General features: G+C 44.0%; 1 protein-coding gene across 1 annotated transcript in view; it reads left to right on the top strand.

Moving 5' to 3' along the window:
- LOC142365627 (junction-mediating and -regulatory protein-like) overlaps positions 1–26,307 on the top strand; it is a 118,367-nt gene that overhangs the window by 35,270 nt on the left and 56,790 nt on the right. The window contains exons 3-4 of the mRNA XM_075446606.1: positions 16,530–16,680; positions 20,294–20,463. Coding sequence (XP_075302721.1) covers positions 16,530–16,680; positions 20,294–20,463 — 321 coding nt within the window. The remainder of the gene's footprint in view (positions 1–16,529; positions 16,681–20,293; positions 20,464–26,307) is intronic.

Below are 26,307 nucleotides of genomic sequence, written 5' to 3'. Positions count from 1 at the left end.
GACTATATATTTAAAAAAAAAATATTTATTTTTTAAATAAAACCTTCTTTTGACGGTGAACCTATTTTTGACCTAGAGCTCAGTCAAGGAAGTTGAAATGTAAGGGTTGTATGACATATACGTGGATAAATAGGGAAGGTATAACTCGGGGTGCACAGTTTAGCCTTAATCCTGTAAATTGCCAATATAAAATACTTTAACGATTTTAATGCTCCTTTATACACACTTCTGTGTGTCTGAGAAAAATACAACAGTTGAATAATCCCAGTCATTCCTCTTACCATAACCTTAATCTTCTATGATTTTTCTCTTCTGAATACTTCTTAATTTTTCCAGCGTTCTCCAGAGTTCTGGAAAGAACATTCACCACTGCACTTTGCAGTACAATGATATTCTTGTTTAGTCTTCTTTCTGCATGTCCTAACATCTTGTTTGCTTTCTTAGCTTGTTACTGCCTTTACAGTCTATCTTTATCTAACTGTGTATATCATCAAAACCCCTGTAGTTTGTATTGCTAGTCCCAGGCTCCAGATATATTAAGGACTTCAGACCATCCAGTCTAAGTTAGCTTGCATATATTAACATTAAAAGTCCATGTTGGTATTTGTTAGGATAAAGCCAGTAAAACTGTAAAGTCCATTTTACAGCCGAGTGCATTCAGTTAATATATGTTATGAGTTTGTGTGGCAAGGTTTTGGTAGCGGGGGGGCTATAGGGGTGGCTTCTGTGAGAAGCTGTGAGAAGCTTCCCCCATATCTGATAAAGCCAGTGCCAGCCGGCTCTAAGATGGACCCACCGCTGGCCAAGGCCAAGCCAATCAGCGACAGTGGTAGCGCCTCTGTAATAATGCATTTAAGAAGGGGAAGAAAAAACTGCGGGACGACGGCAGTCGAGAGAGAGGAGTGAGACTATGTGAAAGAAACAACTTTGCAGACACCAAAACTGGTGAAGAAGGAAGGGGAGGAGGTGCTTGAGATGCCGGAGCAGAGAGTTTTTCCCTTGCAGCTTGTGACGAAGACCATGGTGATACAGGCTGTCCCCCTGCAGTCCATGGAGGTCCACAGTGGAGCAAATATCCACCTGTAGCCCAAGGAATTGACCCCACATCAGAGCAGGTGGATGCCTGAAGGAAGCTGTGACCCCATGAGGAGCCCGCGCTGGAGCAGCAGGTGGATGCCTGAAGGAAGCTGTGACCCCATGGGGAGCCTGAGCTGGAGCAGGCTCCTGCCAGGACCTGTGGACCTGTGGAGAGGAGCCCACGCTGGAGCAGGTTTGCTGGCAGGGCTTGTGACCCCGTGGGGGACCCACACTGGAGCAGCCTGTTTCTGAAGGACTGCACCTCATGGAAGGGACTCACGCTGGGACAGTTTGTGAAGAGCTGCAGCCCATGGGAAGGACTCCCGTTGGAGAAGTTTGTGGAGAACTGTCTCCCATGAGAGGGACCTTCACACTGGAGCAGGGGAAGAGTGTGAGGAGTCCTCCCCCTGAGGGACAAGGAGCGGCAGAGACAATGTGTGATGAACTGACCGCAACCCCCATTCCCCGTCCCCCTGCACCGCTCGGGGGAAGAGGTAGAGAAACTGGAGTGAAGCTGAGCCTGGGAAGAAGGGAGGGGTGGGGGGAAGGTGTTTTAAGATCAGGATTTATTTGTCACTATCCTACTCTGATTTGATTGGTGATGAATTAAACTCCCTTTTCTCCCCCAGTTCATTCTGTTTTGTCCGTGACAGTAATTGGTGAGTGATCGCTCCCTGTCCTTATCTCGATCCACATGCCTTTCATCATATTTTTTCTCCCCTGTCCAGTTGAGGAGGGGGAGTGATAGAGTGGTTTTGGTGGGCACCTGGCATTTGTCCAGGCCAAAGCAAAACAATATATTAGAGGCTGTACATATGGAATTATATTTTGGGAAATAGTGCTGGGTTTGTATTACCAGCTGGCAGCATAGTTAAATTAAAACCTGTGAGACTAACTTGGAGAAGTCCCTGAATGGATGATGAAGCTGAAATGCGTGCATTCTTGCTAATATATCCAGCAGGCTGTGGTTGGAATTGGTTGTTTGGCCTCCTGGAATGTGCTGAAGGAAGGTAGCTAAGTGTTTGAGCTGAAACGCTCCTTTATGTATGAAGCTGTTTTCCTTTTTGTCTGTTGCCTCTGCCTTCTGTAGTGCTTCCTCAACTTTTTTTTTCTTCTTATAACTAACTGATCTGCTGTTGTTACATCTTGGTTTTTCCTCCTTTTCTGCCTATTACAAGTCCATCTAGGAGAGGGATAACAAAGGGAGCTGGAGAGATGTGACAGATCCCTGCCTAAGCTATGATGTGATCTGGCCTAAGTCTGTTTCTGTCAGTCTTGTCCGTTCTTGTTCCAGGTGTCTTCAGAAAGAACCTGGAAAGTGTTCAAGACCCTTGAGGACTATTTCTTTAGAAAATGTATACTATATAAAACCTAACAAATTCCTATAGTTTCGCACCTGTTTCTCACGTCTTCTCACAGTAAGCTTATGTCATGATTTAGCCCCAGCTGGCAACAAAGGACCACGTGGCTGCTCTATTGCCCCTCCCCTCCGGTGGGGTGGGGAGGAGAATCAGAAGAAAAAGGCAAAACTCATGGGTTGGGATAAGGGCAGTTTAACAGAACAGCAAAGGGAGAAGAAAACAACAACAATTATACTGATAAAAAGAATATGCAAAAGCAAATAATAGAGTGCAATTTCTCACTGCCCGATGCCCAGCATGCTCCCAACCAACCGTTCCCCTCCCTGGCCAGCTCCCCCACTTAAAACCCATATCGAATACCCTGTTTATTTGGCCAGTTTGGGTCTGCCATCCTGGCTATGTCCCCTCCTGGCTTCTTGTGAAAATTAACCCTATCCCAGCCAAAACCAGGACAGCTTGCTTTTTTCTCTTCAAAATTCAACATAACAAGTCTGAACTTTTCCAGAGAAGAATTTTTCTTTGCTCCAGTAGAAGAGTCTTGCCTTTCTGATTCATTCTCACTTGCTCACAGGCTAGGCTAGGGACCTCCTTTCACTTTGTTTACTCTGAAGAGCTAATTGATTTTCTTTTGGAAATATATCCATACGGTATAGAACTGTGTTCTTCCATTCTGAAGCAATAGCTGATGGAAACATATGTTTACATGATATGTTGAAGTTAATGCCTTCTGCCATTGTGCTTCTTGTGTGCTTTCCAACAACCACTTCTGTGAAAGCTCTCAGAATTTTCTTAGTTTCAAAGCATTATCTGAAGTAAAGCTTGTAAAACATGAAAGTCTTCAAAAGTGAGTCTCATCTTTACACACACAAAAAATAATGTTATCTTTTCCAATTTTACCATGAGGCTTGGTTTCTTCACTAGGAGAATATAGGGTTTTTTTTAGGAAGAATTAGCTGGAATGGGCTTTTTGAGAAAATGATTACTAGAAGGGAAACTGTAGATTTGGCTTTGTGATCTAGTTGTGAGATGAGAGGTTTTTCTGTTAGACTACACTTTATCTAGAAATTCAAGTTTAAACTAGGAACTTCCAGACCAAAAAGTGTGTTTGAGAAAATGTTAGGGAATCGAAAAGCCTTTCAGGTTAGAAAAAACTTCAACTATATCAGAGTGTCTTAATTTTTTACTGAATTGAAAGCAGGTATGTAAGTTTAAAAGAATTATCATTTAGATGACAGCACTTCTTAGTTTTTCTTTCCTCACTCTGTCCATTTAAATTCTCTGGTGCCTTTTCTTAGTCATATCTAATGTGGACAATAGTCATTCTAATATGTTTCTGTTTAGTCTATAAAATGACCTGTGCTCTTTTATGGACTATAAAAACAAAAGATGCTGGCATCATAAAGGTATTCAGTGAGAAAAATGAAGCATAAACATACTATGCGTGCATTACAACTTGTATGGAATGCAGAAGCACATGAGAACTTCCTTTAATTCCATAATGAGAGTTGCTGTCTGTTATGGGTTTGCGTGGCAAGGTTTTGGTAGTGGGGGGCTATAGGGGTGGCTTCTTTGAGAAGCTGCGAGAAGCTTCCGCCATGTCTCATAAAGCCAGTGCTAGATGGCTCTAAGACGGATGTGCCGCTGGCCAAGGCCAAGCCAATAAGCGACAGTGGTAGCGCCTCTGGGATAACATATTTAAGAAGGGGGAAAAAAAAAACTCTGTGATGAAATGGCAGGGTAGAGAGAGGAGTGAGACTATGTGAGAGAAACAACTTTGCAGACACCAAGGTCCGTGAAGAAGGACGGAGGGAAGGAGGTGCTCGAGATGCCAGGGCAGAGAGTCTTCCCTTGCAACTCGTGATGAAGACCATGGTGATACAGGTTGTTCCCCTGCAGTCCATGGAGGTCCACAGTGGAGCAGATATCCACCTGTAGCCCAAGGAAGGGACCCCATGCCGGAGCAGGTGGATGCCTGAAGGAAGCTGTGACCCCGTGGGGAGCCCGTGCTGGAGCAGGCTCCTGCCAGGACCTGTGGACCCATGGAGAGAGGAGCCCATGCCGGAGCAGGTTTGCTGGCAGGGCTTGTGACCCTGTGGGGGACCCATGCTGGAGCAGCCTGTTCCTTGAAGGACTGCACCTCGTGGAAGGGACCCACGCTGGGACAGTTTGTGAAGAGCTGCAGCCCATGGGAAGGACTCCCATTGGAGAAGTTTGTGGAGAACTGTCTCCCATGAGAGGGACCTTCACACTGGAGCAGGGGAAGAGTGTGAGGAGTCCTCCCCCTGAGGGACAAGGAGCGGCAGAGACAATGTGTGATGAACTGACCGCAACCCCCATTCCCCGTCCCCCTGCACCGCTCGGGGGAAGAGGTAGAGAAACTGGAGTGAAGCTGAGCCTGGGAAGAAGGGAGGGGTGGGGGGAAGGTGTTTTAAGATCAGGATTTATTTGTCACTATCCTACTCTGATTTGATTGGTGATGAATTAAACTCCCTTTTCTCCCCCAGTTCATTCTGTTTTGTCCGTGACAGTAATTGGTGAGTGATCGCTCCCTGTCCTTATCTCGATCCACATGCCTTTCATCATATTTTTTCTCCCCTGTCCAGTTGAGGAGGGGGAGTGATAGAGTGGTTTTGGTGGGCACCTGGCATTTATCCAAACCAAACCCAAACATTGTCTTCACAGATATATTTATTAAAGGTGATTAATTATTTAAGAGAATATAGAAAACCATCTTGAAAACTCATGCGCCTGTTCGTGTTGCGATTTAATGGTCCACATGTGTTTCCCTTTTCTTCTTTAAATTCTCAGCTAGGATAAACTGTACATTTGAGAGAGTGGTCTCTTCTTCTGTTTCATGAAGGTGTTGTAGCTGGGGAGCCAAGCTGCCATATGTTCTTCATAAGCTGCAACCTTCAGAGACGGGTTCTCTCTCTTTAGTCCCTGACTTTTCTCCTTATTACAGCTGTGATCTTCTCTTAATTAAACTACCATTTTTTTCCACGGGCTAACTTTCTAGTTCCTATGATAAGATACAACTCTAAATAATTTATATCTCCTATATAAATATACCCATATTATATTATTTAAATTGAATATTATGATTTAATATATATTTGTATATGTTTGCTGTAGTGTGTTATAGTTTGGCAGTGGCCGGCAACAAAAGGGCCACGTGGCCGCTCTGCCACCCCTTACCCCGCTGGGGTGGGGAAGAGAATGGAAAGAAAACAGGCAAAAACTGGTGGGTCAGGATAAGGGCAGTTTAACAGAACAGCAAACAAAGGGAACAGTAACAACAGCGATACAGATAAGGAGAATACACAACACAATCAGCAGAACGCACAGAGCCACTCTCACCGTCCACTGCCGCGTGTGCTCCCGAGCCACGACTGCCTTCTTGCCGCCCAGCTCCTCCCAACCAGAACCCAGCATTGTCACCGAAAATCTGGGAATAAAACCTCGTAACACCAATGTAGTGTTAAAAAGCAGGCATTCTTTATTGCAGCGCTGGATGCACGGGGGATAATTCCACTGAACGTGCATACCTCATACCTTTTCCATGCAGTTTATATAGATGAAAAATATACATATTTATTTTATTCATGCATATTCAATATTATTCTCTTTGACGATTGGTGTAAACTTTTCTCACTTCTTACGTAAATTGTTGCGCAGACTCAGTCACCCTCTTCCATTGTTTCTTTTTGAGTAGGTGGTATTACTTGAGTAGGGGGTCTGTGAGTCGGTGGTCGCGATCCCCCCCTGCCGGAATTACCTTTTACCTATTAGGCTCGCAGTCTTGGCAGTCCTGCTCAGTTTCTTCAGTCCGTTTAACAAAACCACACTCCATCATTTCTCTTGACAAAAACACAATTACCTACTATGGTTAATGTTAATGGTTACCTAGAGACTAGACCCTCTGTTCCCAGACCTAATATCCAGGTGGGTAGGGCTGTACAAGGGACATAGCAGCACTGTTCATGTTTATGGTCAACTGATTCCATCATCTTGGTTACGGCATGACGGCACATGGTATGTTCTGTTTGGCCAGGTTGGGTCAGCCCGTCCGGCTGTGTCCCCTCCTGGCTTCTGGTGAAAATTAACCCTGTCCTGGCTGAACCCTGGACAAGTGGCACTGTACTGGGCTAAGCAGAATCCGCTGTCAGGGAAGGATAGTCTAAATGAAGACACTGGGACATAATGCTCAGCCAGCCATTTGGCAAGGGGAACCATGTATATTTTACCACTGTGTCTCAGTTGTTCATCTCTGTTTTTCTCTGGTGATTGTCTGTCCTGCCCTGTAAGGATGTCAGGCATAAATTTTATTGATGATTGAGACATTATAATAATTTTCTAGGTAGGTTGCACTTGAAAACTGATTATTCTTCTCTCAAGTGATTGGTAATTGTTAGTATTTACATTCACAGTATGGCTATCTTTTTTTGGGGGTTTCTTTCCCCCATGTTTCCCCAGAGTGTGCCAGGTGCATGGTCAACAGTGGCTGTTTGCATGCCCTCTATATTTTATTACAGTTGTTGAGCTTAGGTTATAAAGAATGACATTAATCACCTTTGGAAAGATTGCTAGCAGTATTTTCTTTTACACTGTTTTTTTATAATAACTCAATTTTTCTTTGTTACTTTTCTTGATGGAGAAATTCAATCGGGTGGAATGCACTCTGGATGGCAAGAGATTGCTTTTCTCCTGGAGAGCACTGGACCATGTTCAGGTCAATGGAGAGGCTCTCAGAGGCCACAAAGTGTGTATGTAAGGCAAGCCCAGAAAAGGAAGCCTTGAGCTTGGGCAGGAACACCACTTTAGTACCTTGGAAGTTGCAATTGCGATTCTATTCTATTAGGTCAATGACTTTCTGAGTGGTTTGCAACTTCCAAGGTACCAAAGTGGTTTGCTGCCACTCAAAGTCATTGACCTAAAAGAAACAAAGATGGGAAGGAAGGACCTGCCTTTAAGGACACAGTACAGACTGTGTTCATTGAATACCTTTCTGGAGTCTCCTTCTGACAGTCTGCTTTCCACAAAATGATATCCTCTCATTAAGTAAAATATTAAGGTAACTTGATTGCTTTCATTCCCCTTGCATGAGAATGTCTCTAGCTGCTCTAGGTAAGAATATTTATGTTTGTAATACAAAATGCCAAGCTTCTGGTGCGCTGATAAATAGCTAACTTCACTGAATTTTGTTTGACTCGTTTGAATTCTACTGCCCCATGATTGGTCTGAGATGCCTTCTGCTGGCAGCAAGTAGCCACAGTGTGTTATCCTGAACTTAACTAAACTGTCCAAAGAGTGACAAAGATCTCTGTGGCTGAGGACTCTTACTCCAGGAATCGACCCAGGAGCCTGGATCTTCTGAGCATTTGCAGCTCTTGATTTCCAGAACTCTTGTCCCTTATTCTGAACTCTCTTATTCTGAATTTGTCACCTTGAACCTCATTTGCCTCTGGTTGGCATATCTGTTAAATGGTTGTTGGGACAAGCAGTGTACTCTGGTCTCTGGTCATGGATATCCTAAACAATAGCAGTAAGCACTAAACTTAGCATTTCTTTATGGTCAAATGGTCCAGGTTCTTCGATTAACCTAGGCTACTTGTCAGATGTGAAGGAAACAAGCTTTTCAGTTTAAGCATCATCCTCAGCTCCTATCTAGCCGCCTTTCTTAAGGAATCAGCTGGGGTTTTTCACCTGTCAAAGACTGTTCCCCACTGGTACTTAGATTCTGTCTTCGCCTGTTGAATGGACGTTCCCTTTGAAACCATGAGAGCTTGTTCCTTCTGTCAGGGTTTTGCCCTGGCTGGCAACAAAGGACCACGCTGTCGCTCTATTGCCCCTCCCCCCTGCTGGGGTGGGGAGGAGAATGGAAAGAAAAAGGCAAAACTCGTGGGTCAGGTTAAGGGCAGTTTAACAGAACAGCAAACGAAGCGAACAGTAACAACAATAATACTGATAAGAGGAATATACAAAACAAACAGCAGAAATGCACATAGCAACTCTTACTGTCCGACATCCAGCACTTTCCCAAGACCCAATTCACCTTTCCCTCCAGTCCAGCCAGCTCCCCCACTCAGAACTGAGCATGACAGCAGATGGTATCGAATACCCCATTTTGTTTGGCCAGTTTGGGTCAGCTGGCCCGGCTGTGTCCCCTCCTGGCTTCTGGTGAAAATTAACCCTCTCCTGGCCGAAGCTAGGACACCTTCTGTCATCATTTCATGCCTTCAGAGTCAGGAAGTTAACTTTGTGTGTGTGCGCGCGCCTTATCCAAGCTGCAGAAGGGAAAGACAGAAGTGTCCCTTTGTATTATCCTTTCATATCATGAACATTAGATGTGCTTTTGTCTTTTGCTTGTACTTCAAGAAGAATCCTCATCTATTTATGTTCATAGTCAATAATTCTGAGAGTTTGACTGTCTTGCTAGATAACAAGCTGTGTAGGTATAGGCTATAAGACTGCTAAGTATCAGGGCAGGTCAGCTCAAGCAGCATTAGAGAAATGCTTTTGTCCTGTGTATCTTTCTGGGGCTCTGTTCATGCTTTTGTTAAGCATGCCACTATTGCTGCAGCCTCAAGGCATGATCACAGAATCACAGAATGTTAGGGGTTGGAAGGGACCTCTGTGGGTCATCTAGACCAACCCTCCTGCCGAAGCAGGGTCACCTAGAGCAGGCTGCACAGGACCTTGTCCAGGCAGGTTTTGAATATCTCCAGAGAAGGAGAATCCACAACCTCCCTGGGCAGCCTGTTCCAGTGCTCCGTCACCCTCAGAGTAAAGAAGTTCTTCCTCCTGTTCAGACGGAACTTCCTGTGCTTCAGTTTGTGCCCATTGCCCCTTGTCCTGTCGCTGGGCACCACTGAAAAGAGTCTGGCCCCATCCTCCTGACACCTACCCTTAAGATATTTATAAGCATTTATTAGGTCCCCTCTCAGCCTTCTCTTCTTCAGGCTGAACAAGCCCAGTTCCCTCAGCCTTTCCTCATAGGAGAGATGCTCCAGTTCCCTAATCATCCTTGTAGCCCTCCGCTGGACTCTCTCCAGTAGCTCCTCAATGATGCTGGTCTGTTCTTGTTCATACAACTACTTAGGGACCTCCTCCCAGACAGTAGTCATTTGTGGACCATGCTGCTCAGTGTTGTTTAAATGTGAATGTTAATATAAACAGATGCATGAAGGGAAGGTACTCAGTAACTGTAGCACCTTCAACTGGTCCATCCTCATAAACGTTTACAGCTCCATCTTTTTCCTTGTTTCTCCAGTTTCTAAACCTTTGCAGGACTGTGATCATCTACTTAAGGTCGCACATAAATATGCATGCTTGTATGGGTATTGCTAAAGCAAAAGCTTCTTGGGTTTTCTGTGCCTTGCCATATGAATATCCTCAGCATGAATTACTGTATGGATGACATATTTGGGATTGCAGTTAATGAAAAGGTGCTTCCCTCTTTTTTTACTTGTAAATACTTAGAATCATAGAATGGTAAGGGTTGGAAGGGACCTTAAAGATCATCTGGTTCCAACCCCCCTGCCATGAACAGGGACATCTTCCACTAGACCAGGTTGCTCAGAGCTCCATCCAACCTGGCCTTGAACACTTCCAGGGAGGGGGCATCCACAGCTTCTCTGGGCAACCTGTTCCAGTGTTTCACCACCCTCATGGTGAAGAACTTCCTAATATCTAATCTAAATCTGCCCTCTTTTAGTTTACAGCCATTCCCCCTTGTCCTATCACTACACACCCTTGTGAAAAGTCCCTCTCCATCCTTCCTGTAGGCCCCCTTCGGGTACTGGAAGGCTGCTATGAGGTCACCCCGGAGCCTTCTGTTCTCCAGGCTGAACAGCCCCAACTCTCTTATCCTGTTGTCATAGGAGAGGTGTTCCAGCCCTCTGATCATCTTCGTGGCCCTCCTCTGGACCCGCTTCAACACATCCATGTCCTTCCTATGTTGGGGGCTCCAGAGCTGGACGCAGTACTCCAGGTGGGGTCTCACCAGCGTAGAGTAAAAGGGCAGAATCACCTCCCTCGACCTGCTGGCCACCCTTCTCTTGATGCAGCCCAGGATACGGTTGGCTTTCTGGGCTGCAAGCGCACATTGCCGGCTCATGTTGAGCTTCTCATCCACCAGTACCCCCAAGTCCTTCTCCTCAGGGCTGCTCTCGAGCCACTCTCCGCCCAGCCTGTACTTGTGTTTCGGATTGCCCCGACCCACGTGCAGGACCTTGCACTTGGCCTTGTTGAACTTCATGCGGTTCACGCAGGCCCACCTCTCCAGCCTGTCAAGGTCCCTCTGAATGGCATCCCTTCCCTCCAGCGTGTCAACCACACCACACAGCTTGGTGTTGTCGGCAAACTTGCTGAGGGTGCACTCAGTCCCACTGTCCATGTCGCCGACAATGATATTGAACAGCACCAGCCCCAGTACCAACCCCTGAGGCACACCCCTCGTCACTGGTCTCCACCTGGACATCGAGCCATTGACTGCAACTCTTTGTGTGCGTCCATCGAGCCAGCTCCTTATCCAACGAGTGGTCCATCTGTCAAATCCATGTCCTTCCAATTTAGAGACAAGGACATCATGCGGGACAGTGTTGAATGCCTTGCACAAGTCCAGGTAGGTGATGTCAGTTGCCCGCCCTTTGTCCACCAATGCTGTAACCCCATCATAGAAGGATACGAAGTTGGTCAGGCACGATTTGCCCTTGGTGAAGCCATGTTGGCTGTCCCCAATCACCTCCTTGTTGTCCATGTGCCTTAGCATGGTTTCGAGGAGGATCTGCTCCATTATTTTGCTAGGCACAGAGATGAGGCTGACTGGCCTGTAGTTCCCCAGGTCTTCCTTTTTTCCCTTTTTAAAAATGGGGGTGATGTTGCCCCTTCTGCAGTCGGTGGGGACCTCCCCAGACTCCCACGACCTCTCAAATATGATGGAGAGTGGTTTGGCAACTTCATCCGCCAGTTCCCTCAGGACCTGCGGGTGCATCTCATCAGGCCCCATGGTCTTGTGCACCTTCAGGTTCCTTGGGCAGTCTCGAACCTGGTCTTCTCCTACAGTGGGCGGTTCTTCATTCTCCCAGTCCCCACCTTTGCCTTCTGCAACTTGGGTGGTGTGGCTAGAGCATTTGCTGTTGAAGACTGAGGCAAAAAAGTTGTTAAGCATCTCAGCTTTCTCCGCATCCCGGGTAACCAGGCCTCCAGCTTCCTTCCGGAGAGGGCCCACATTTTCCCTAGTCTGCCTTCTGTCACTGACATGGCTATAGAAGGCTTTCTTGTTCCCTTTGACATCCCTGGCCAGTTTTCATTCTGTCAGGGCTTTAGCTTTCCTAACTTGCTCCCTGGCTACTCGGACGATTTCTCTGTATTCCTCCCAAGCTACCTGTCCTTGCTTCTGTCCTCTGTAGGCCTCCTTTTTCTGCTTGAGTTTGGCCAGGAGCTCCTTGTTCATCCATGTAGGCCTCCTGGCGTTTCTGCCTGACTTCCTCTTGGTCGGGATGCATCGCTCCTGAGCTCGGAGGAGGTGATCCTTGAATATTGACCAGCTTTCCTGGGCCCCTGTTCCCTCTAGGGCTTTATCCCACAGTACTCTACCAAGCAGATCCCCGAGGAGGCCAAAGTCTGCTCTCCTGAAGTCCAGGGTAGCGAGCTTGCTGCGCACCCTTCTCACTGCCGTAACTATCTTGACTGATGTAAATGAAAAATATTCAGAATTATGGCTTTGGTGTTGCAGGAGCAGGCTTAAATATTTAATTTTTAGGTATATACTCTGTTTTCTGTAGTGGGGCTATTTAATACCTTAACTTTTAAGAAGTATGTAAAAAAATTTCAGTTTTGGGAAAGCTATATTTTTTTATTAATTATTGCAAGTAACTCCAAATATTTTACTGGCTTCAGATAGTTGTCTCTTCAAAATAAAATTGCTTTGGTCTTAGCAACGAAAAGATACTTCAATTCTCGGTCACTAGGAAAATATGTTTTACAAAGTCGTCTGTAACATAGGAAAACTGCTAAATTGTTGATGATTGATTGCTTCCCACTACCCCACCACATCCCCTTGTTTCCAGCTTCGTTCTGACTAAAGAGCATTCATTTACTTCAGAATGGAATCATCGAATCGTAGAATATCTCGAGTTGGAAGGGACCCATAAGGATCATCAAGTCCAATTCCCTGTTCCTCGCAGGACTACCTAAAACTAAACCATATGACTAAGAGCATTGTCCAGATGCTCCTTGAACTCTGACAGGGTTGGAGCCATGACCACTTCCATGGAGAGCCTGTTCCAGTGACTGACCAACCTCTCCATGAAGAACCTTTTCTTAATGTCCAATTTGAAATTCCCCTTCTCAAAGGGGAAAGAGGGTCTTTGCTCAGGAGATTGCGGGGCTCAGTAACAGGGTTTTAAACTAGATGTGAAGGGGGAGGGGGAACATATCAGGCTTGCCTGTGACAAGCTGTGGGATGATACACAATGGTTGGAGGGACGGGGTGCTAGTACGGGCCCTCAGCCAGTTGTCCAGAGGCGTGCTGGGGACACTGCAGCACAGTCAAAGTCTTGTGGAGATGAGCCGGGAGCTCCTGAGGTAGTAGGAGCCAAGAAGGAAACTTCCATGAAACACCCCAAGGGAAACAAGGGGTGTTCCTCTAAGAAGGTGTCATGGCCGACAGCCCAGATGAAATGCCTCTACATGAACGCACACAGCATGGGCAACAAACAGGAAGAGCTGGAAGCTACCATGCTGCTAGAAAGCTATGACCTGATTGTCCTTACTGAAACTTGGTGGCATGAATCCCATGACTGAAGTGTGGCTATTGATGGCTACAGGCTGTTCACAAGGGACAGGGGGAAAAGAGGGGTGGAGACGTTGCCTTCTACATCAAGAAATCAATAAAGTGTGAAGAGCTGTCCCTGAAGAATAGTCATGAGCAGGTCGAAAGCCTATGGGTAAGAATCGGAGACAGAGGCAACAAATGGAACCTGGTTGTGGGTGTCTACTACAGGCCGCTTGATCAAGGGGAGCCTTCTGACAAAGCCTTCTTCCTCCAGCTCCAGGAGGCATTGCGCTCGCAGTCTCTTGTCCTGCTGGGGGACTTCAACCACCCCGACATCTGCTGGAAAAGTAGCACGGCGAGCTGTAGGCAATCCAGGAGATTCCTAGATTGCATTGAGGATAACTTTTTAAGCCAGGTAACAGACAGCCCTACCCAAGGGGATGCAATACTGGACCTGATGGTCACCAATGCAAGTGAGCTCATCAAGACTGGAGGCAGCCTGGGCTGCAGTGATCACACATTGGTGGAGTTCACAGTCCTGAGGGATATGGGAAAGGCGAGCAGTATAGTTAGGACCCTGAATTTTAGGAAAGCCAACTTCCAGCTCTTCAAGGAGTCAGTCAGTAGGACCCCCTGGGAAACAGTCCTCAGGGACAGGGCAGCAGAACAGAGCTGGCAGATCTTTAAGGATGTTTTCCATAGAGTGCAAGAGCTCTCAGTCCCCAGGTGTAAGACATCAGGCAAGGAAGGGAAGAGAGCAGCATGGCTGAGTCAAGACATGCTGGTCACACTAAAGGGCAAGAGGGAACTGCACAGGCAGTGGAAGCAGAGACAGGTATCCTGGGAAGAGTATGGGGATGCTGCCCGTTTGTGTAGGGATGGGGTCAGGAGGGCCAAGGTGCAGCTGAAGCTGAATTTGGCAAGGGATGCAAAGAATAACAAGAAGGGCTTCTACAGGTATGTCAGCCAGAAAAGGGAGGTTAAAGAAAGGGTATCCCCCCCCGATGAACAAGAATGGCAACCTCGTATCAACAGATGAGGAGAAGGCTGAGGTACTCCACAACTTTTTTGCCTCAGTCTTCACTGGCAACCTCTCTGCTCGCCCCTCCCAAGTCGATGGACTGCAAGATGGGGACCAGAGGGGCAAAGCCTTTCCCATTGCAAAGGAAGACCAGGTTCGGGACCACCTGAGGAACCTGAACATACTTAAGTCTATGGGACCTGATGAGATGCATCCCAGAGTCCTGAGGGAATTGGCTGATGTCATTGCCAAGCCACTCTCCATGATATTTGAAAGGTCATGGTAGTCAGGTAAAGTCCCTGGTGACTGGAAGAAGTGGAAACATTGTGCCTGTTTTTAAAAAGGGTAGAAAGGAGGACCCTGGGAACTACCGGCCTGTCAGCCTCACCTGTATGCCTGGGAAGATCATGGAACAGATCCTCCTAGAAGCTCTGCTAAGGCACATGGAGGACAGGGAGGTGATTGGAGACAGCCAGCATGGCTTCACCAAGGGCAAGTCCTGCCTGACCAACCTAGTGGCTTTCTATGATGGCGTGACTAGATCAGTGGACAAGGGAAGAGTTATGGATGTCATCTATCTGGACTTCTGTAAAGCCTTCGACACAGTCCCCCACAACATCCTTCTCTCTAAATAGGGGAGATGGGTGGACTGTTCGGTGGATGAGGAATTGGCTGGACGGTCACAGCCAGAGGATAGTGGTCAACAGCTCTATGTCCAGGTGGATGCCAGTGACAAGTGGTGTCCCTCAGGGGTCCGTACTGGGACCGGTGCTGTTTAACATTTTCATCAATGGCATAGACAGTGGGATCGAGTGCACCCTCAGGAAGTTTGCAGATGACACCAAGCTGAGTGGTGCAGTTGACACACCAGAAGGATGGGATGCCATCCAGAGGGACCTGGATAAAACTGGAGAAGTGGGCCAGTGTGAACCTCATGAGGTTCAACAAGGCCAAGTGCAAGGTTCTGCACCTGGGTCGGGGCAACCCCCGCTATCAATACAGGCTGGGGGATGAGGGGATTGAGAGCAGCCGTGCCGAGAAGGACTTGGGGGTACTGGTGGATGAAAAGCTGGACATGAGCCACCAATGTGCGCTCACAGCCCAGAAGGCCAACCGTATCCTGGGCTGCATCAAGAGAAGGGTGGCCAGCAGGTCGAGGGAGGTGATTCTGCCCCTCTACTCCACTCTGGTGAGACCTCACCTGGAGTCCTGCATCCAGCTCTGAATCCCCCAGCACAAGAAGGACATGGATGTGTTGGAGCGGGTCCAGAGGAGGGCCACAAAGATGATCTGAGGGCTGGAGTACCTCTCCTATGAGGACAGGCTGAGAGAGTTGGGGCTGTTCAGCCTGGAGAACAGAAGGCTCTGCGGAGACCTTACTGCGGCCTTTCAGTACTTAAAGGGGGCCTATAGGAAAGATGGAGAAAATCTTTTTAGCAAAGCCTGTTGTGACAGGACAAGGAGTAATGGCTCTAAACAGGTTGCCCAGAGAGGTACTGGAGCCTCCATCCTTAGAAACATTCAATGTGATGTTGGACGGGGGGGCTCTGAGCAACCTGATCTAGTGTTAGATGTCCCTGCTCACTGCAGGGGGGGTAGGCTAGATCAGCTTTAAAGGTCCCTTCCAACCCAAAGCATTCTATGATCCATTCTATTTCCATGCGTCCTATCACTGGTCATGAGAGAGAGGAGATCAGCACCTCCCCCTCTGCTGCCCCTCTTGAGGAAATTGTAGACTGCAATGAGGTCACCCCTCAGCCTTCCCTTCTCCAAGCTGAACAAGCCAAGTGACCTCAGCCGCTCTTCATAAGTTTTGCCCTCGAGGCCTTTCACCATCTTGGTTGCCCTCCTCTGGACACACTCTAATGGTTTGATGTCTTCCTTATAGTGAGCCGCCCAAAACTGCACACAGTACTCAAGGTGGGGCCGCACCAGTGCAGTGTAGAAGGGGACAATCACCTCCCAGGTGAATATTTCAGGCTGAAAACAAGCCTGGATGAAGCATGCTTGTTATGTGAAGATAGTAAGATATTTAACAAAACGATACTGGCAGATCAAATTTACATTTGAGTTTCTTGTGCTTCCAGTAAGAACAGTAATGAAACCATGGATGTACTTTTTCAACAGAAAGGAGCACTTCAATGAGTATTTTCTTTTGAGCAGAAGCCATGGTGATTTGCTGGTAGTTTTCTCTCCTTAATGTTTTTCTTTCTTAGCCACCCTGAAACTGGTTGCTGTTGGCAAAATAGTAACGATTAATTGTGTTGTTGATTATGGACTGATTTATTTTCAGATCTCGATAGAGAATGACTACCTAGGCCCCAGAAGAATTGAGAGTCTGCAAAAAGAAGATGCGGATTGGCAGAGAAAAGCCCACGTGGCTATGCTTTCTATTCAAGATCTTACAGTTAAATACTTTGAAATAACAGCTAAAGCACAGAAAGGTAGCTATTTTCTACTATCCTCTATGTGAAATAACAAATCTTTAAAAGTTTTTTTAAGGTTTACCATGTTCTGTATCGTACTGATTGATTTATTTTTTTCATCAGTCCTCTGTGAGGAAAATGCAGTTGTCATTCCCATTTGTTTTTTCTTCAGTGTCTATTCGAATTTTTCACAAATAACCCTTTTCAGAACATTATCAGAAGCAGGCAGAAGAGAAATTTTTAAATATAGTTTCACAACCACCTTCTCAATGTGAATGTATTAGCTGCACTGTACATTTGCAAACAATTTAGGGAGCATAGAGTCCCTGATGGATTCTGTGTTCTATACTGCATATGGCAGACCACCATAATAAGTGTTTATTTCCTTTCAATTACTTTCCTTTTCCTGTCTCCCCTGCCTTTCAGTAATTTTTTCTCATAGCTATAAATATTAATAAACAACTCAGTTTAACTACTCAGTGAAAGCTGCTCTGTTTTTCAGAAATCTTCATGGATATAACCTTGGCATTTCTATACTTGAAGAATGAAGCAGTTTTTAGTAAAGAGTTGGCGCAGTTAAATCAGGACATGACTTGCATATTCATCTGCACTCTCACCCTTGTACCATTTTAACCTAAACAATCAGTATATTAGGGAAAACAAAGCCGAGGGTGTGGTTTCATGTCACTTCTTTTAGTGTGACTGTGGGCTACCACTGACAGAGTTTATCCCACTCTTTTTCCTGCCTGAGTGCGGGTTCCTGTTTTTTTCTTTGCCTTGGTGATAGTGATTGTGCAACCAGATAAATGAGCTTTACCCCTGTGAGAAAATAGTTTCTGATGGGTAGGTTTCCTGTCATCTCCCTGCCTGACCAACCTGGTGGCGTTCTATGATGGAGTGACTACATCAGTGGACAAGGGAAGAGCTATGGATGTCATCTGTCTGGACTTCTGTAAGGCCTTCAACGCAGTCCCCCACAATATCCTTCTGTCTAAATAGGGGAGATATGGATTTGATGGATGGACTGTTCGGTGGATGAGGAATTGGTTGGGTGGTCACATCTAGAGGGTAGTGGTCCAACGGCTCAATGTCCAGATGGAGATCGGTGACAAGTGGTGTCCCTTAAGGGTCCTTATTGGGACCAGTACTGTTTAATGTCTTCATCAATGACATAGCCACATCGAGTGCACCCTCAGCAAGTTTGTAGATTACACTAATCATAGAATCATAGGTTGGAAAAGACCTTTAAGATCATCAAGTCCAACCATCACCCCAACACCACCATTCCTACTTAACCATATCCCGAAGTGCCATATCTACACGTTTTTTGAACACCTTCAGGGGTGGTGATTCCACCACTTCCCTGGGCAGCCTGTTCCAATGCCTGACCACTCTTTCAGTAAAGAAATTTTTTCTAATATCCAGTCTGAATCTCCCCTGATGCAACTTCAGGACATTTCCTCTCATCCTATCACTAGTTACTTGGCGGAAGAGACCAACACCTGCCTCACTACACCCTCCTTTCAGGTAGTTGTAGAGAGCAATAAGGTCCTCCCTCAGCCTCCTCTTCTCCAAACTAAATAGCCCCAGTTCCCTCAGCCGCTCCTCATGAGACTTATTCTCTAGACCCCTCACCAGCCTCATTGCCCTTCTCTGGACACACTCCAGCCCCTCAATGCCCTTCTTCTAGTGAGGGTCCCGAAACAACACAGTATTTGAGGTGCGGCCTCACCAGGGCCGAGTACAGTGGCACGATCCCTTCCTTACTCCTGCTGGCCACACTATTCCTGATACAAGCTGAGTGGTGCGGTTGACATGCCTGAGGGACAGTATGCCATCCAGAGGGACCTGGACAAGCTTGAGAAGTCCTCCTGTGTGAACCTCATCAGGTTCAACAAGGCCACGTGCAGGGTTCTGCACGTGGGTCAGGGCAACCCTTGGTGTCAATACAGGCTGGAGGATGAGAGGATTGAGAGCAGCCCTGCCAAGAAGGACTTCGGGGTACTGGTGGATGAAAAGCTGGGCATGAGCCAACAATTTGCGCTCACAGCCCAGAATGCCAACCGTATCCTGGGCTGCATCAAAAGAAAGGTGGCCAACAGGTGATTCTGCCCCTCTACTCCACTCTGGTGAGACCTCACCTGGAGTCCTGTGTCCAGCTCTGGAGCCCTCAGCACAGGAAAAACATGAACCTGTTGGAGCGGGTCCAGCGGAGGGCTACAAAAATGATCCGAGGGCTGGAGTACCTCTCCTGTGAGGACAGGCTGAGAGAGTTGGGGCTGTTCAGCCTGGAGAACAGAAGGCTCTACAGAGACCTTACTGCGGCCTTTCAGTACTTAAAGGGGGCCTATAGGAAAGATGGGGAAAATCCTTTTAGCAGGGCCTCTTGCAATAGGACAGGGGGTAATGGCTTTAAACTAAAAGAGGGCAGATTTAGACTGGATATAAGGAAGAAATTTTTTGCTCTGAGGGTGGTGAAACACTGGAACAGGTTTCCCAGAGAGGTGGCAGATGCCCCATGCCTACAAACATTCAATGAGAGGTTGGATGGGGCTCTGAGCAACCTGATCTAGTGGTAGATTTCCCTGCTCATTGCAGGGGGGTTGGACTAGACGACCTTTAAAGGTCCCTTCCAATCCAAACTATTCTATGATTCTGTGATTCTGTGAGTGCTAGATCTGTCTAGCATTTGGTCTTACCAAAATATTAAGAGATGATAAGGAAAAACCCATGAGAACCAAAAGGTGTTTTTTATTACCTAATAACAGCATGTAAATCTTCTAGCATCTAGGAACTGAATGCCAATACCACTTTGGTTCTTTGACTCTCATGGTTTTTGCTTTGCAAAGTTAATTGTACAGTACCATGTGATTTTTCTGTATATTAAAAATGGTGAAAGTCTCATGTGTCAGCCTAGACAATGTTTGGGGCTCAAGAAGAGAAAGTCTGAATTAAGCAAGGGACTACTGCTAATTTGAACTCTTACTGAAAAGGTTCTCATTTATCTCTGCATATTAAGGGCAGATTGTACTTTCTTTAGGTAATTTTAATTAATTTTTTAAAGCAACCTGAATTTTGAGTTAAAAAAATAGATGTTCTTATTTAAATTTAGTTCAGTATTCTTCCAGAATCGCACTTGAGTTCAAGCTGAAATTTTTGTTTTAAATGGTAATTGTTATTTCACTCTGCAGATTTGTGTTAAACTCATGACTGCACTGTAAAAGTTATCAAGGGAAACTGGAGACTTTAGTAGCTGACTATTCGGGGGGGGGAAATTTTGGATGTAGTTTAAGTCCCCATGGTAATATTAACCAGATATTTTTATTAAGTCAGGAGTTCTCAATGTGTGGTTCAAGTGTTCAAGTACTGTGTATTCAGAATGGTTCCTCTGTGGGTAACAGAAATTGGAATTATAATGATTAAATGATCAACAAATAGCTAATTGCATATTTACACAAATCCTAAGCTTACATCTTGGATATGTAGGTTAATGATCCATGGAATGACTACTCTCTGCTAGGAGAACTTTGTATGTTTTTGGATACAAATGTGTGCATAGTCTCTACAGTAGAATCACTAGTGATCTGAAGAGTAGACTGATAAGGTTTCTGCTTTTTATTCCCTTCTCTAGCTGTGTATGATCAAATGCGAGCAGACCAGAAAAAATTTGGTAAGGGAGCATGGGCAGCAGCAGTGGAACGTATGGAAAAGCTTCAGTATGCAGTTTCTAAGGAGACTTTGCAGTTGATGCGTGCTAAAGAAATCTGTTTGGAGCAGAAGAAACACACACTGAAGGAGGAGGTAATTTTTCATACCAATACATAGAAAAATAAAACATGCAGAAAAAAACAAACCCTGAAGAATGTTGATGTACTTGGGGGAAAAAAAAGATGTCACCACAAAAACCCCAACAAAACCCAACAGACTTGAAAGTCTTTTTTTTTTTCAGCTTTTAATAATAAAAGTCTGTATTTTAACTTTTAACACATTCTGTCATGCAAATGGAGTTGCAATGTAGGTGTGGTGGGTTTTGTGCCACTTATTTATGTTTTCTGTTCACCTTTTCCTGGTTAGTCAACCAGGAAGACTGTTTTTACTGTTAATGTTTACAGCTATCCACTGAGATAAATAAAATATGAAGAGAAGGGATAGGAACAGAAATCTGCTGCTATGTAATCTCCACGCTTTAGCTCTCAGAGGCATGATCACCTTTTTGGAGTAGTTTTGACATTCCAGATGGAAAGTATTCATTATTATTACATTACATTACTATTACATTATTATTACATTACTATTACATTAGTAAATATACAGATTACTAGCCTGTTGTACTGCACTCTCTTTGTCTCTGCTTACCCTAATACTAAGGCAGTTTTCCAGAGGAAGCTGTGCTAGCTACAGCTTTCCTGAGGAAAGAGTGCATGCATTCAACGGTGTTTAAATGTCTTAGCAGAAAAAAAACCCATATTTATTGGATTTTATAATGCCTCCTCAAAAGCAAAGATGCTACAAATCCTCTTTTAAAATATGCTATCATATGCATATTCCATGCTAAGAGCTTTCTGTCATACTGATGTTAATTTACGTTTTATCCAATCACTTGCTTGTTTTTTAAAGCACTTTTCAAATCTTTCAGCAAAATTTGACTAAACTGGTGGCACTGTTATGAAAAGGTTATCCAGAGAACTCACAACTTTAGCATAGATTGATAGGTTTCCAAGCCAGATAGACTATGTGCCTATTTTAGGAGCTTCTGTAGAAGACAGCTTGATCTGCAAGGAAGAGAGAGTATGTGCAAGACCCAGAGCACAAAAATAAAAAGTTTGCTTCATTTCAATGCTCTTTATATTTAGAAAGCCAAGAGCTGTCTCGAAACCTGAGTTTATCAGGCTGCTGCCATCCTTGGCTAAGAGTTGATGAGAGAATCCAGTAGTACTAATTGGAAATATTATATTTAATATGTTCAGATGTTTAGGGCAGCCATGTATTGTCTTTTTCCTAGCACATCTTATTTTTCTCCCAGTGGAGTCCTTCCATGAATTTTTGTTGAATGAGATCTCAGTCTGGTAAATGAATGATTGTTTTTTTGATGTGCAAATGCATTAGGGGGTGGATAGATAAAGGAGAAATTTGTTGCAGTATAGTGAGAGGATGGTGGGCTCTTAACTGAGACATTGGGGCTTTTGGGGAAGGAGGAATGAGAAACATCTGATGGGCATGCATGGGCATGGTGCTTTGGGATAGTATGTTACAAGGTATAGACAGCTCTGTATCAAAACGTGGTTGATGGGGAGATATCAGGACCAGCTTCTGTTCCAAAATGTCATAGCCCTAAGTATGCAGAGTTGGATGTGACAAAAGTGACTGGGAATCCCATATTTGAGAAAAAGGGTTGCAGTCTTATCATAAAGAAAATATTTGGCAATTACATTAGCTGATGTATTTGGAAGAGATGACAGAAAAAAAAAGGTGATACAGTTTCTCTTTAAGCTTAAGAAATGAAGACCTTCCTGCTGTGCTTGGTTATATAAATTTGCCTCCACTGAGTAGGAAAGGGAGACACATGGGAAATAATATACTTGTTTCTCTTGCACTTAATAATTCCCTCTTCTCCAAATCTAAAGTCACCTTGCTGATTGATATTTTTTAAAAAATTTTTTTAAGAAGATGGACAATTAAAATATCCTTGTTTCTGTAGTTTTCATTTAATATGTTAATCAGGCACTTGTTTCCTAAAATGTGTTCACACTGTAAATATCTAGAAAGCTACTACATTTTCCAAGTTATGATATGCAAATCACCTGTCTCTTTCTCACCTGAGCAGTAATAAAATGGATTTCTCTATGTATAATATTTAAAAAAGACTTTTATGAACAGTTGCCTGTGCAGGAACAGCATCTTCTGATTTTGGTTTCAATACAGAGTTTTCCAAGTACTGTGTTAGTTTAGCTGGAGAAGATGGATATAAGAACAAAAATTTGCAACCTTGATAAAGCCTAGGTAAGCTGGAGTTCAGGGCAGGCTGTGTTGGAAGGAGCATTGTTGGATCAGAGTGCAGGACATTTGTTACTGTAGCACAGCAAGGATCAATCTCGGAATTGTTCTTTGTGTTTATCAGTGATTATCTCTGTCTTGGTGTGAATGTATCTTTTGGATTAAAACTTAAGGAGCCGTATTGAGTATTGTGTCACCCCTGACTCTTGACAGGCCTACAGAGACCTAGCACCACCTGTTCCTCTACCTTCCACTTTATCAGCAAGTATCTGTAGCATTAGGAAGATCTGGGACCAAAATTTCCCAAAGCCACTAAAGCCATACATCTGCTGGTCATGCTACAGCCTCTCTTCTGCTCTGTGCGCCTGTTCGGTACAGCAGATACTTGGTCTAACAACCAGCTGTATTGGGTGCATATACTTCAGGGAGACTCAATCCTTCTGTCTGGAGGGAATAGATATTTGTGAAATACAAGAAACCCTGCTAGAAAGTAATGTGCAAAATCTCATTAAAGCATTCTACTGATTGTGAAGTTATTTGCTTGGAATTACCTGTAGTTTTCAGGGAAGAACAGCTGATCTGCAGCTATTTGATTCTTTTGAATCTTCATGGATGTTATTTAGTGGATAAAATAATATAAAACTGCTGAAGTTGGCAGTTTAACTTTAAGAAGAGTCCTCTTTTTAATACTTAATTTCTTTGTCATTGTGACAGGCTCTTATAAAAAGTAAATCAAATAAATGTATTTGCTTTTTTCATGTATAGGTTGTTTGAAGACTACTCCAGCCACATGTCAAAAACTGCTTGCAGAAGCTGTCCATGTCAATGATAGTGTCTTTTAAATAGTGACAGTATCTTATAAATTTTAATAAAATTACAATTTTGATATTTTGGTTTATCTAGGAAAGCTAGTGATTCTAATATATCACTAATGCATCTCTATATGTGGAAGAAGGGTAACTGCAAGTATAGTGTGATAAGGGTTTTAAGCAATTCAGGTACAGTAGGAGGAGCTGGATATGGGCTGTAACTGCATATGTAGATACTTGGAATTTGAGCAACATCTGTGAAGTCTGAATTGAAGAAAAAATTAGGTTAGCTATCTTTTTTATTATTTTTATGTTAGCCCTATGGTTATATGTATTTAAAAATTAAAAGAAATGACACAAATTACATATTGCACTTTTTTATTTTCCTGATTTGTACCTGTTAATTCCATCTGTTGTTGATCTACGTTTTGTTTGATGGCAATAATGAAAACTTTCCTTTTGAGGTAGACCAGAGTGCTTTCATGGATTGGTTGTTAAGTCTTGTCCTAATGACAGTAAACTGAAACATTAAATCACAGTGAGAATCCTTTGTAATTCTCTAATTATGTAAAATAGTTTGGACAAATGGAAGTGAGTGACTAGAGATTTAAATTCCAACAAGTCCCTTCTTTCACATATAGAATTCAGTTACTAGTTTTCTCTTTTTTTCCTTTTAGAAGCATATAGTTCAATTCTAAAGAAACACTTCAAAAACAATTTTTAATTTACATGATAAATGTTCTGTGATATTTTCATAAACAAAATCATATTCCAACAAAGTATGTGAGCTTGCAGCCCAGAAGGCCAACCATATCCTGGGCTACATCAAAAGAAAGGTGGCCAGCAGGTCGAGGGAGGTGATTCTGCCCCTCTACTCCACTCTGGTGAGACCTCACCTGGAGTCCTGTGTCCAGCTCTGGAGCCCTCAGCACAGGAAAGACATGAACCTGTTGGAGCGGGTCCAGCGGAGGGCTACAAAAATGATCCGAGGGCTGGAGCACCTCTCCTGTGAGGACAGGCTGAGAGAGTTGGGGCTGTTCAGCCTGGAGAACAGAAGGCTCTACAGAGACCTTACTGCGGCCTTTCAGTACTTAAAGGGGGCCTATAGGAAAGATGGGGAAAATCCTTTTAGCAGGGCCTCTTGCAATGGGACAGGGGGTAATGGCTTTAAACTAAAAGAGGGCAGATTTAGACTGGATATAAGGAAGAAATTTTTTGCTCTGAGGGTGGTGAAACACTGGAACAGGTTTCCCAGAGAGGTGGCAGATGCCCCATGCCTACAAACATTCAATGAGAGGTTGGATGGGGCTCTGAGCAACCTGATCTAGTGGTAGATTTCCCTGCTCATTGCAGGGGGGTTGGACTAGACGACCTTTAAAGGTCCCTTCCAATCCAAACTATTCTATGATTCTGTGATAGTACTGCTTGAGTTTTTTAAGAATGTTTTTCATAGTTTCATAATTCTAAGAGTACTTTCCTGTACACTAAGCATGAATGAAAGATATATTTGCTTCCAATGATTTTGAGTATTTAAGCATATCTTGGATTTCACAACTGTTATTTTACATTTGTCTGAGTTGGATGCATTGGCAAAAATAAGAATTTTATTGAGTATTCTGTTCAAGAAGACATGAATAGCTATTTCTGGAAAATTAATCTTCTATAAGAAATGGACAGTGATTTTGGTAAAGATGCAACATTATATTTTTCAGAAAAGTATGTCTCACCTTGGTAGCTTTCCTTGTCTTTTTTTTAACTTTTTCTTTCTGTGACAGCTTTTTGGAAAGGCTAAGTAAGAAACTAAAATTGTGAAATCTTCAAATATTTAAACATATTTGAATCATTTTTTTTCAATAACAGATTAGGAATGCTTTTGCTTTCTTCACTTTCAGTGTTCAAATTGGAAAACTAAAATTGGCAGTAAAAATGACAATTTTTTTCTTTAATGTTACATTAAATATTTGTGTAATATTCTCCAGTTCAATCAAAAGTTCAAAAAGACTTTGAAATAAAAACTCTTTTAAGTGGTCATCGTGTTTAAAGAAAATAAAAAGCAGAAGGTTTTAAGGACCTCAAGTGAAGTAATGGAGTGCATTCTATAGACAAAACGTAGTCACAGCTAGGCCTTTAATGCAGTGAGAAATTATTAGAAAATTACTCATAAAAAATGATAACCTACTTTGGATATATTTATCACAATCCCACATTAGTTTTTTTTTAGATAGCATTATTAGAACATAATTTATTTTTATACTGTTTTTCCCAGAGAATAACTGGATAATTGTCACCGTTTAGAGCAGGGCGGCAATAAACTGAGTGGCAGATGCTCTCTGTTAACTCCCACCCTCCCACCACCAGGGGAAGGGAAAAAGGAGAAAAAGGGAGAGAGACTTACGAATTGAATATTAAAACAACTTTACTAATAACACTGATAATACTAATAATATTAATAATAAGAGAAAAAAGGCAAAATATACAAAACCGATACTGAGTTTCCCAGAGTTGGGTGCTGCAGGGGCTGGCGTCCCACCAGCAGCTGCCAGGCAGGCACCAGGAAGTCCCTGACCAGCCTCAGCAGTAGATGGGAACTGGATTCAGGAATGCATGGATTGGAATCTGGATCAGGATCACAGGCAGGACAACGAGCAGGGTCCTCTTCAGAAGCCGACCATGGATGAAGAGAGCAAGACCCTCGTGATCCCCCAGCTTTAAACTGAATATGACGTAATCTAATTTAAAGAGTATTAAAGAGAGCAAACTGCAACATTTGAAGATACTTTTTTTGTTTGAAGGATTTTGTGCATCACTGACGTTTAGTTTCTATTTGCCAAGAGAAACAAAA

This window comes from Opisthocomus hoazin, chromosome W, assembly GCF_030867145.1.
Source record: "Opisthocomus hoazin isolate bOpiHoa1 chromosome W, bOpiHoa1.hap1, whole genome shotgun sequence".
Lineage (NCBI taxonomy): Eukaryota > Metazoa > Chordata > Aves > Opisthocomiformes > Opisthocomidae > Opisthocomus > Opisthocomus hoazin.
Note: the sequence above shows the minus strand (reverse complement) of the source record. Positions and strands in the feature narration are given on the sequence as shown.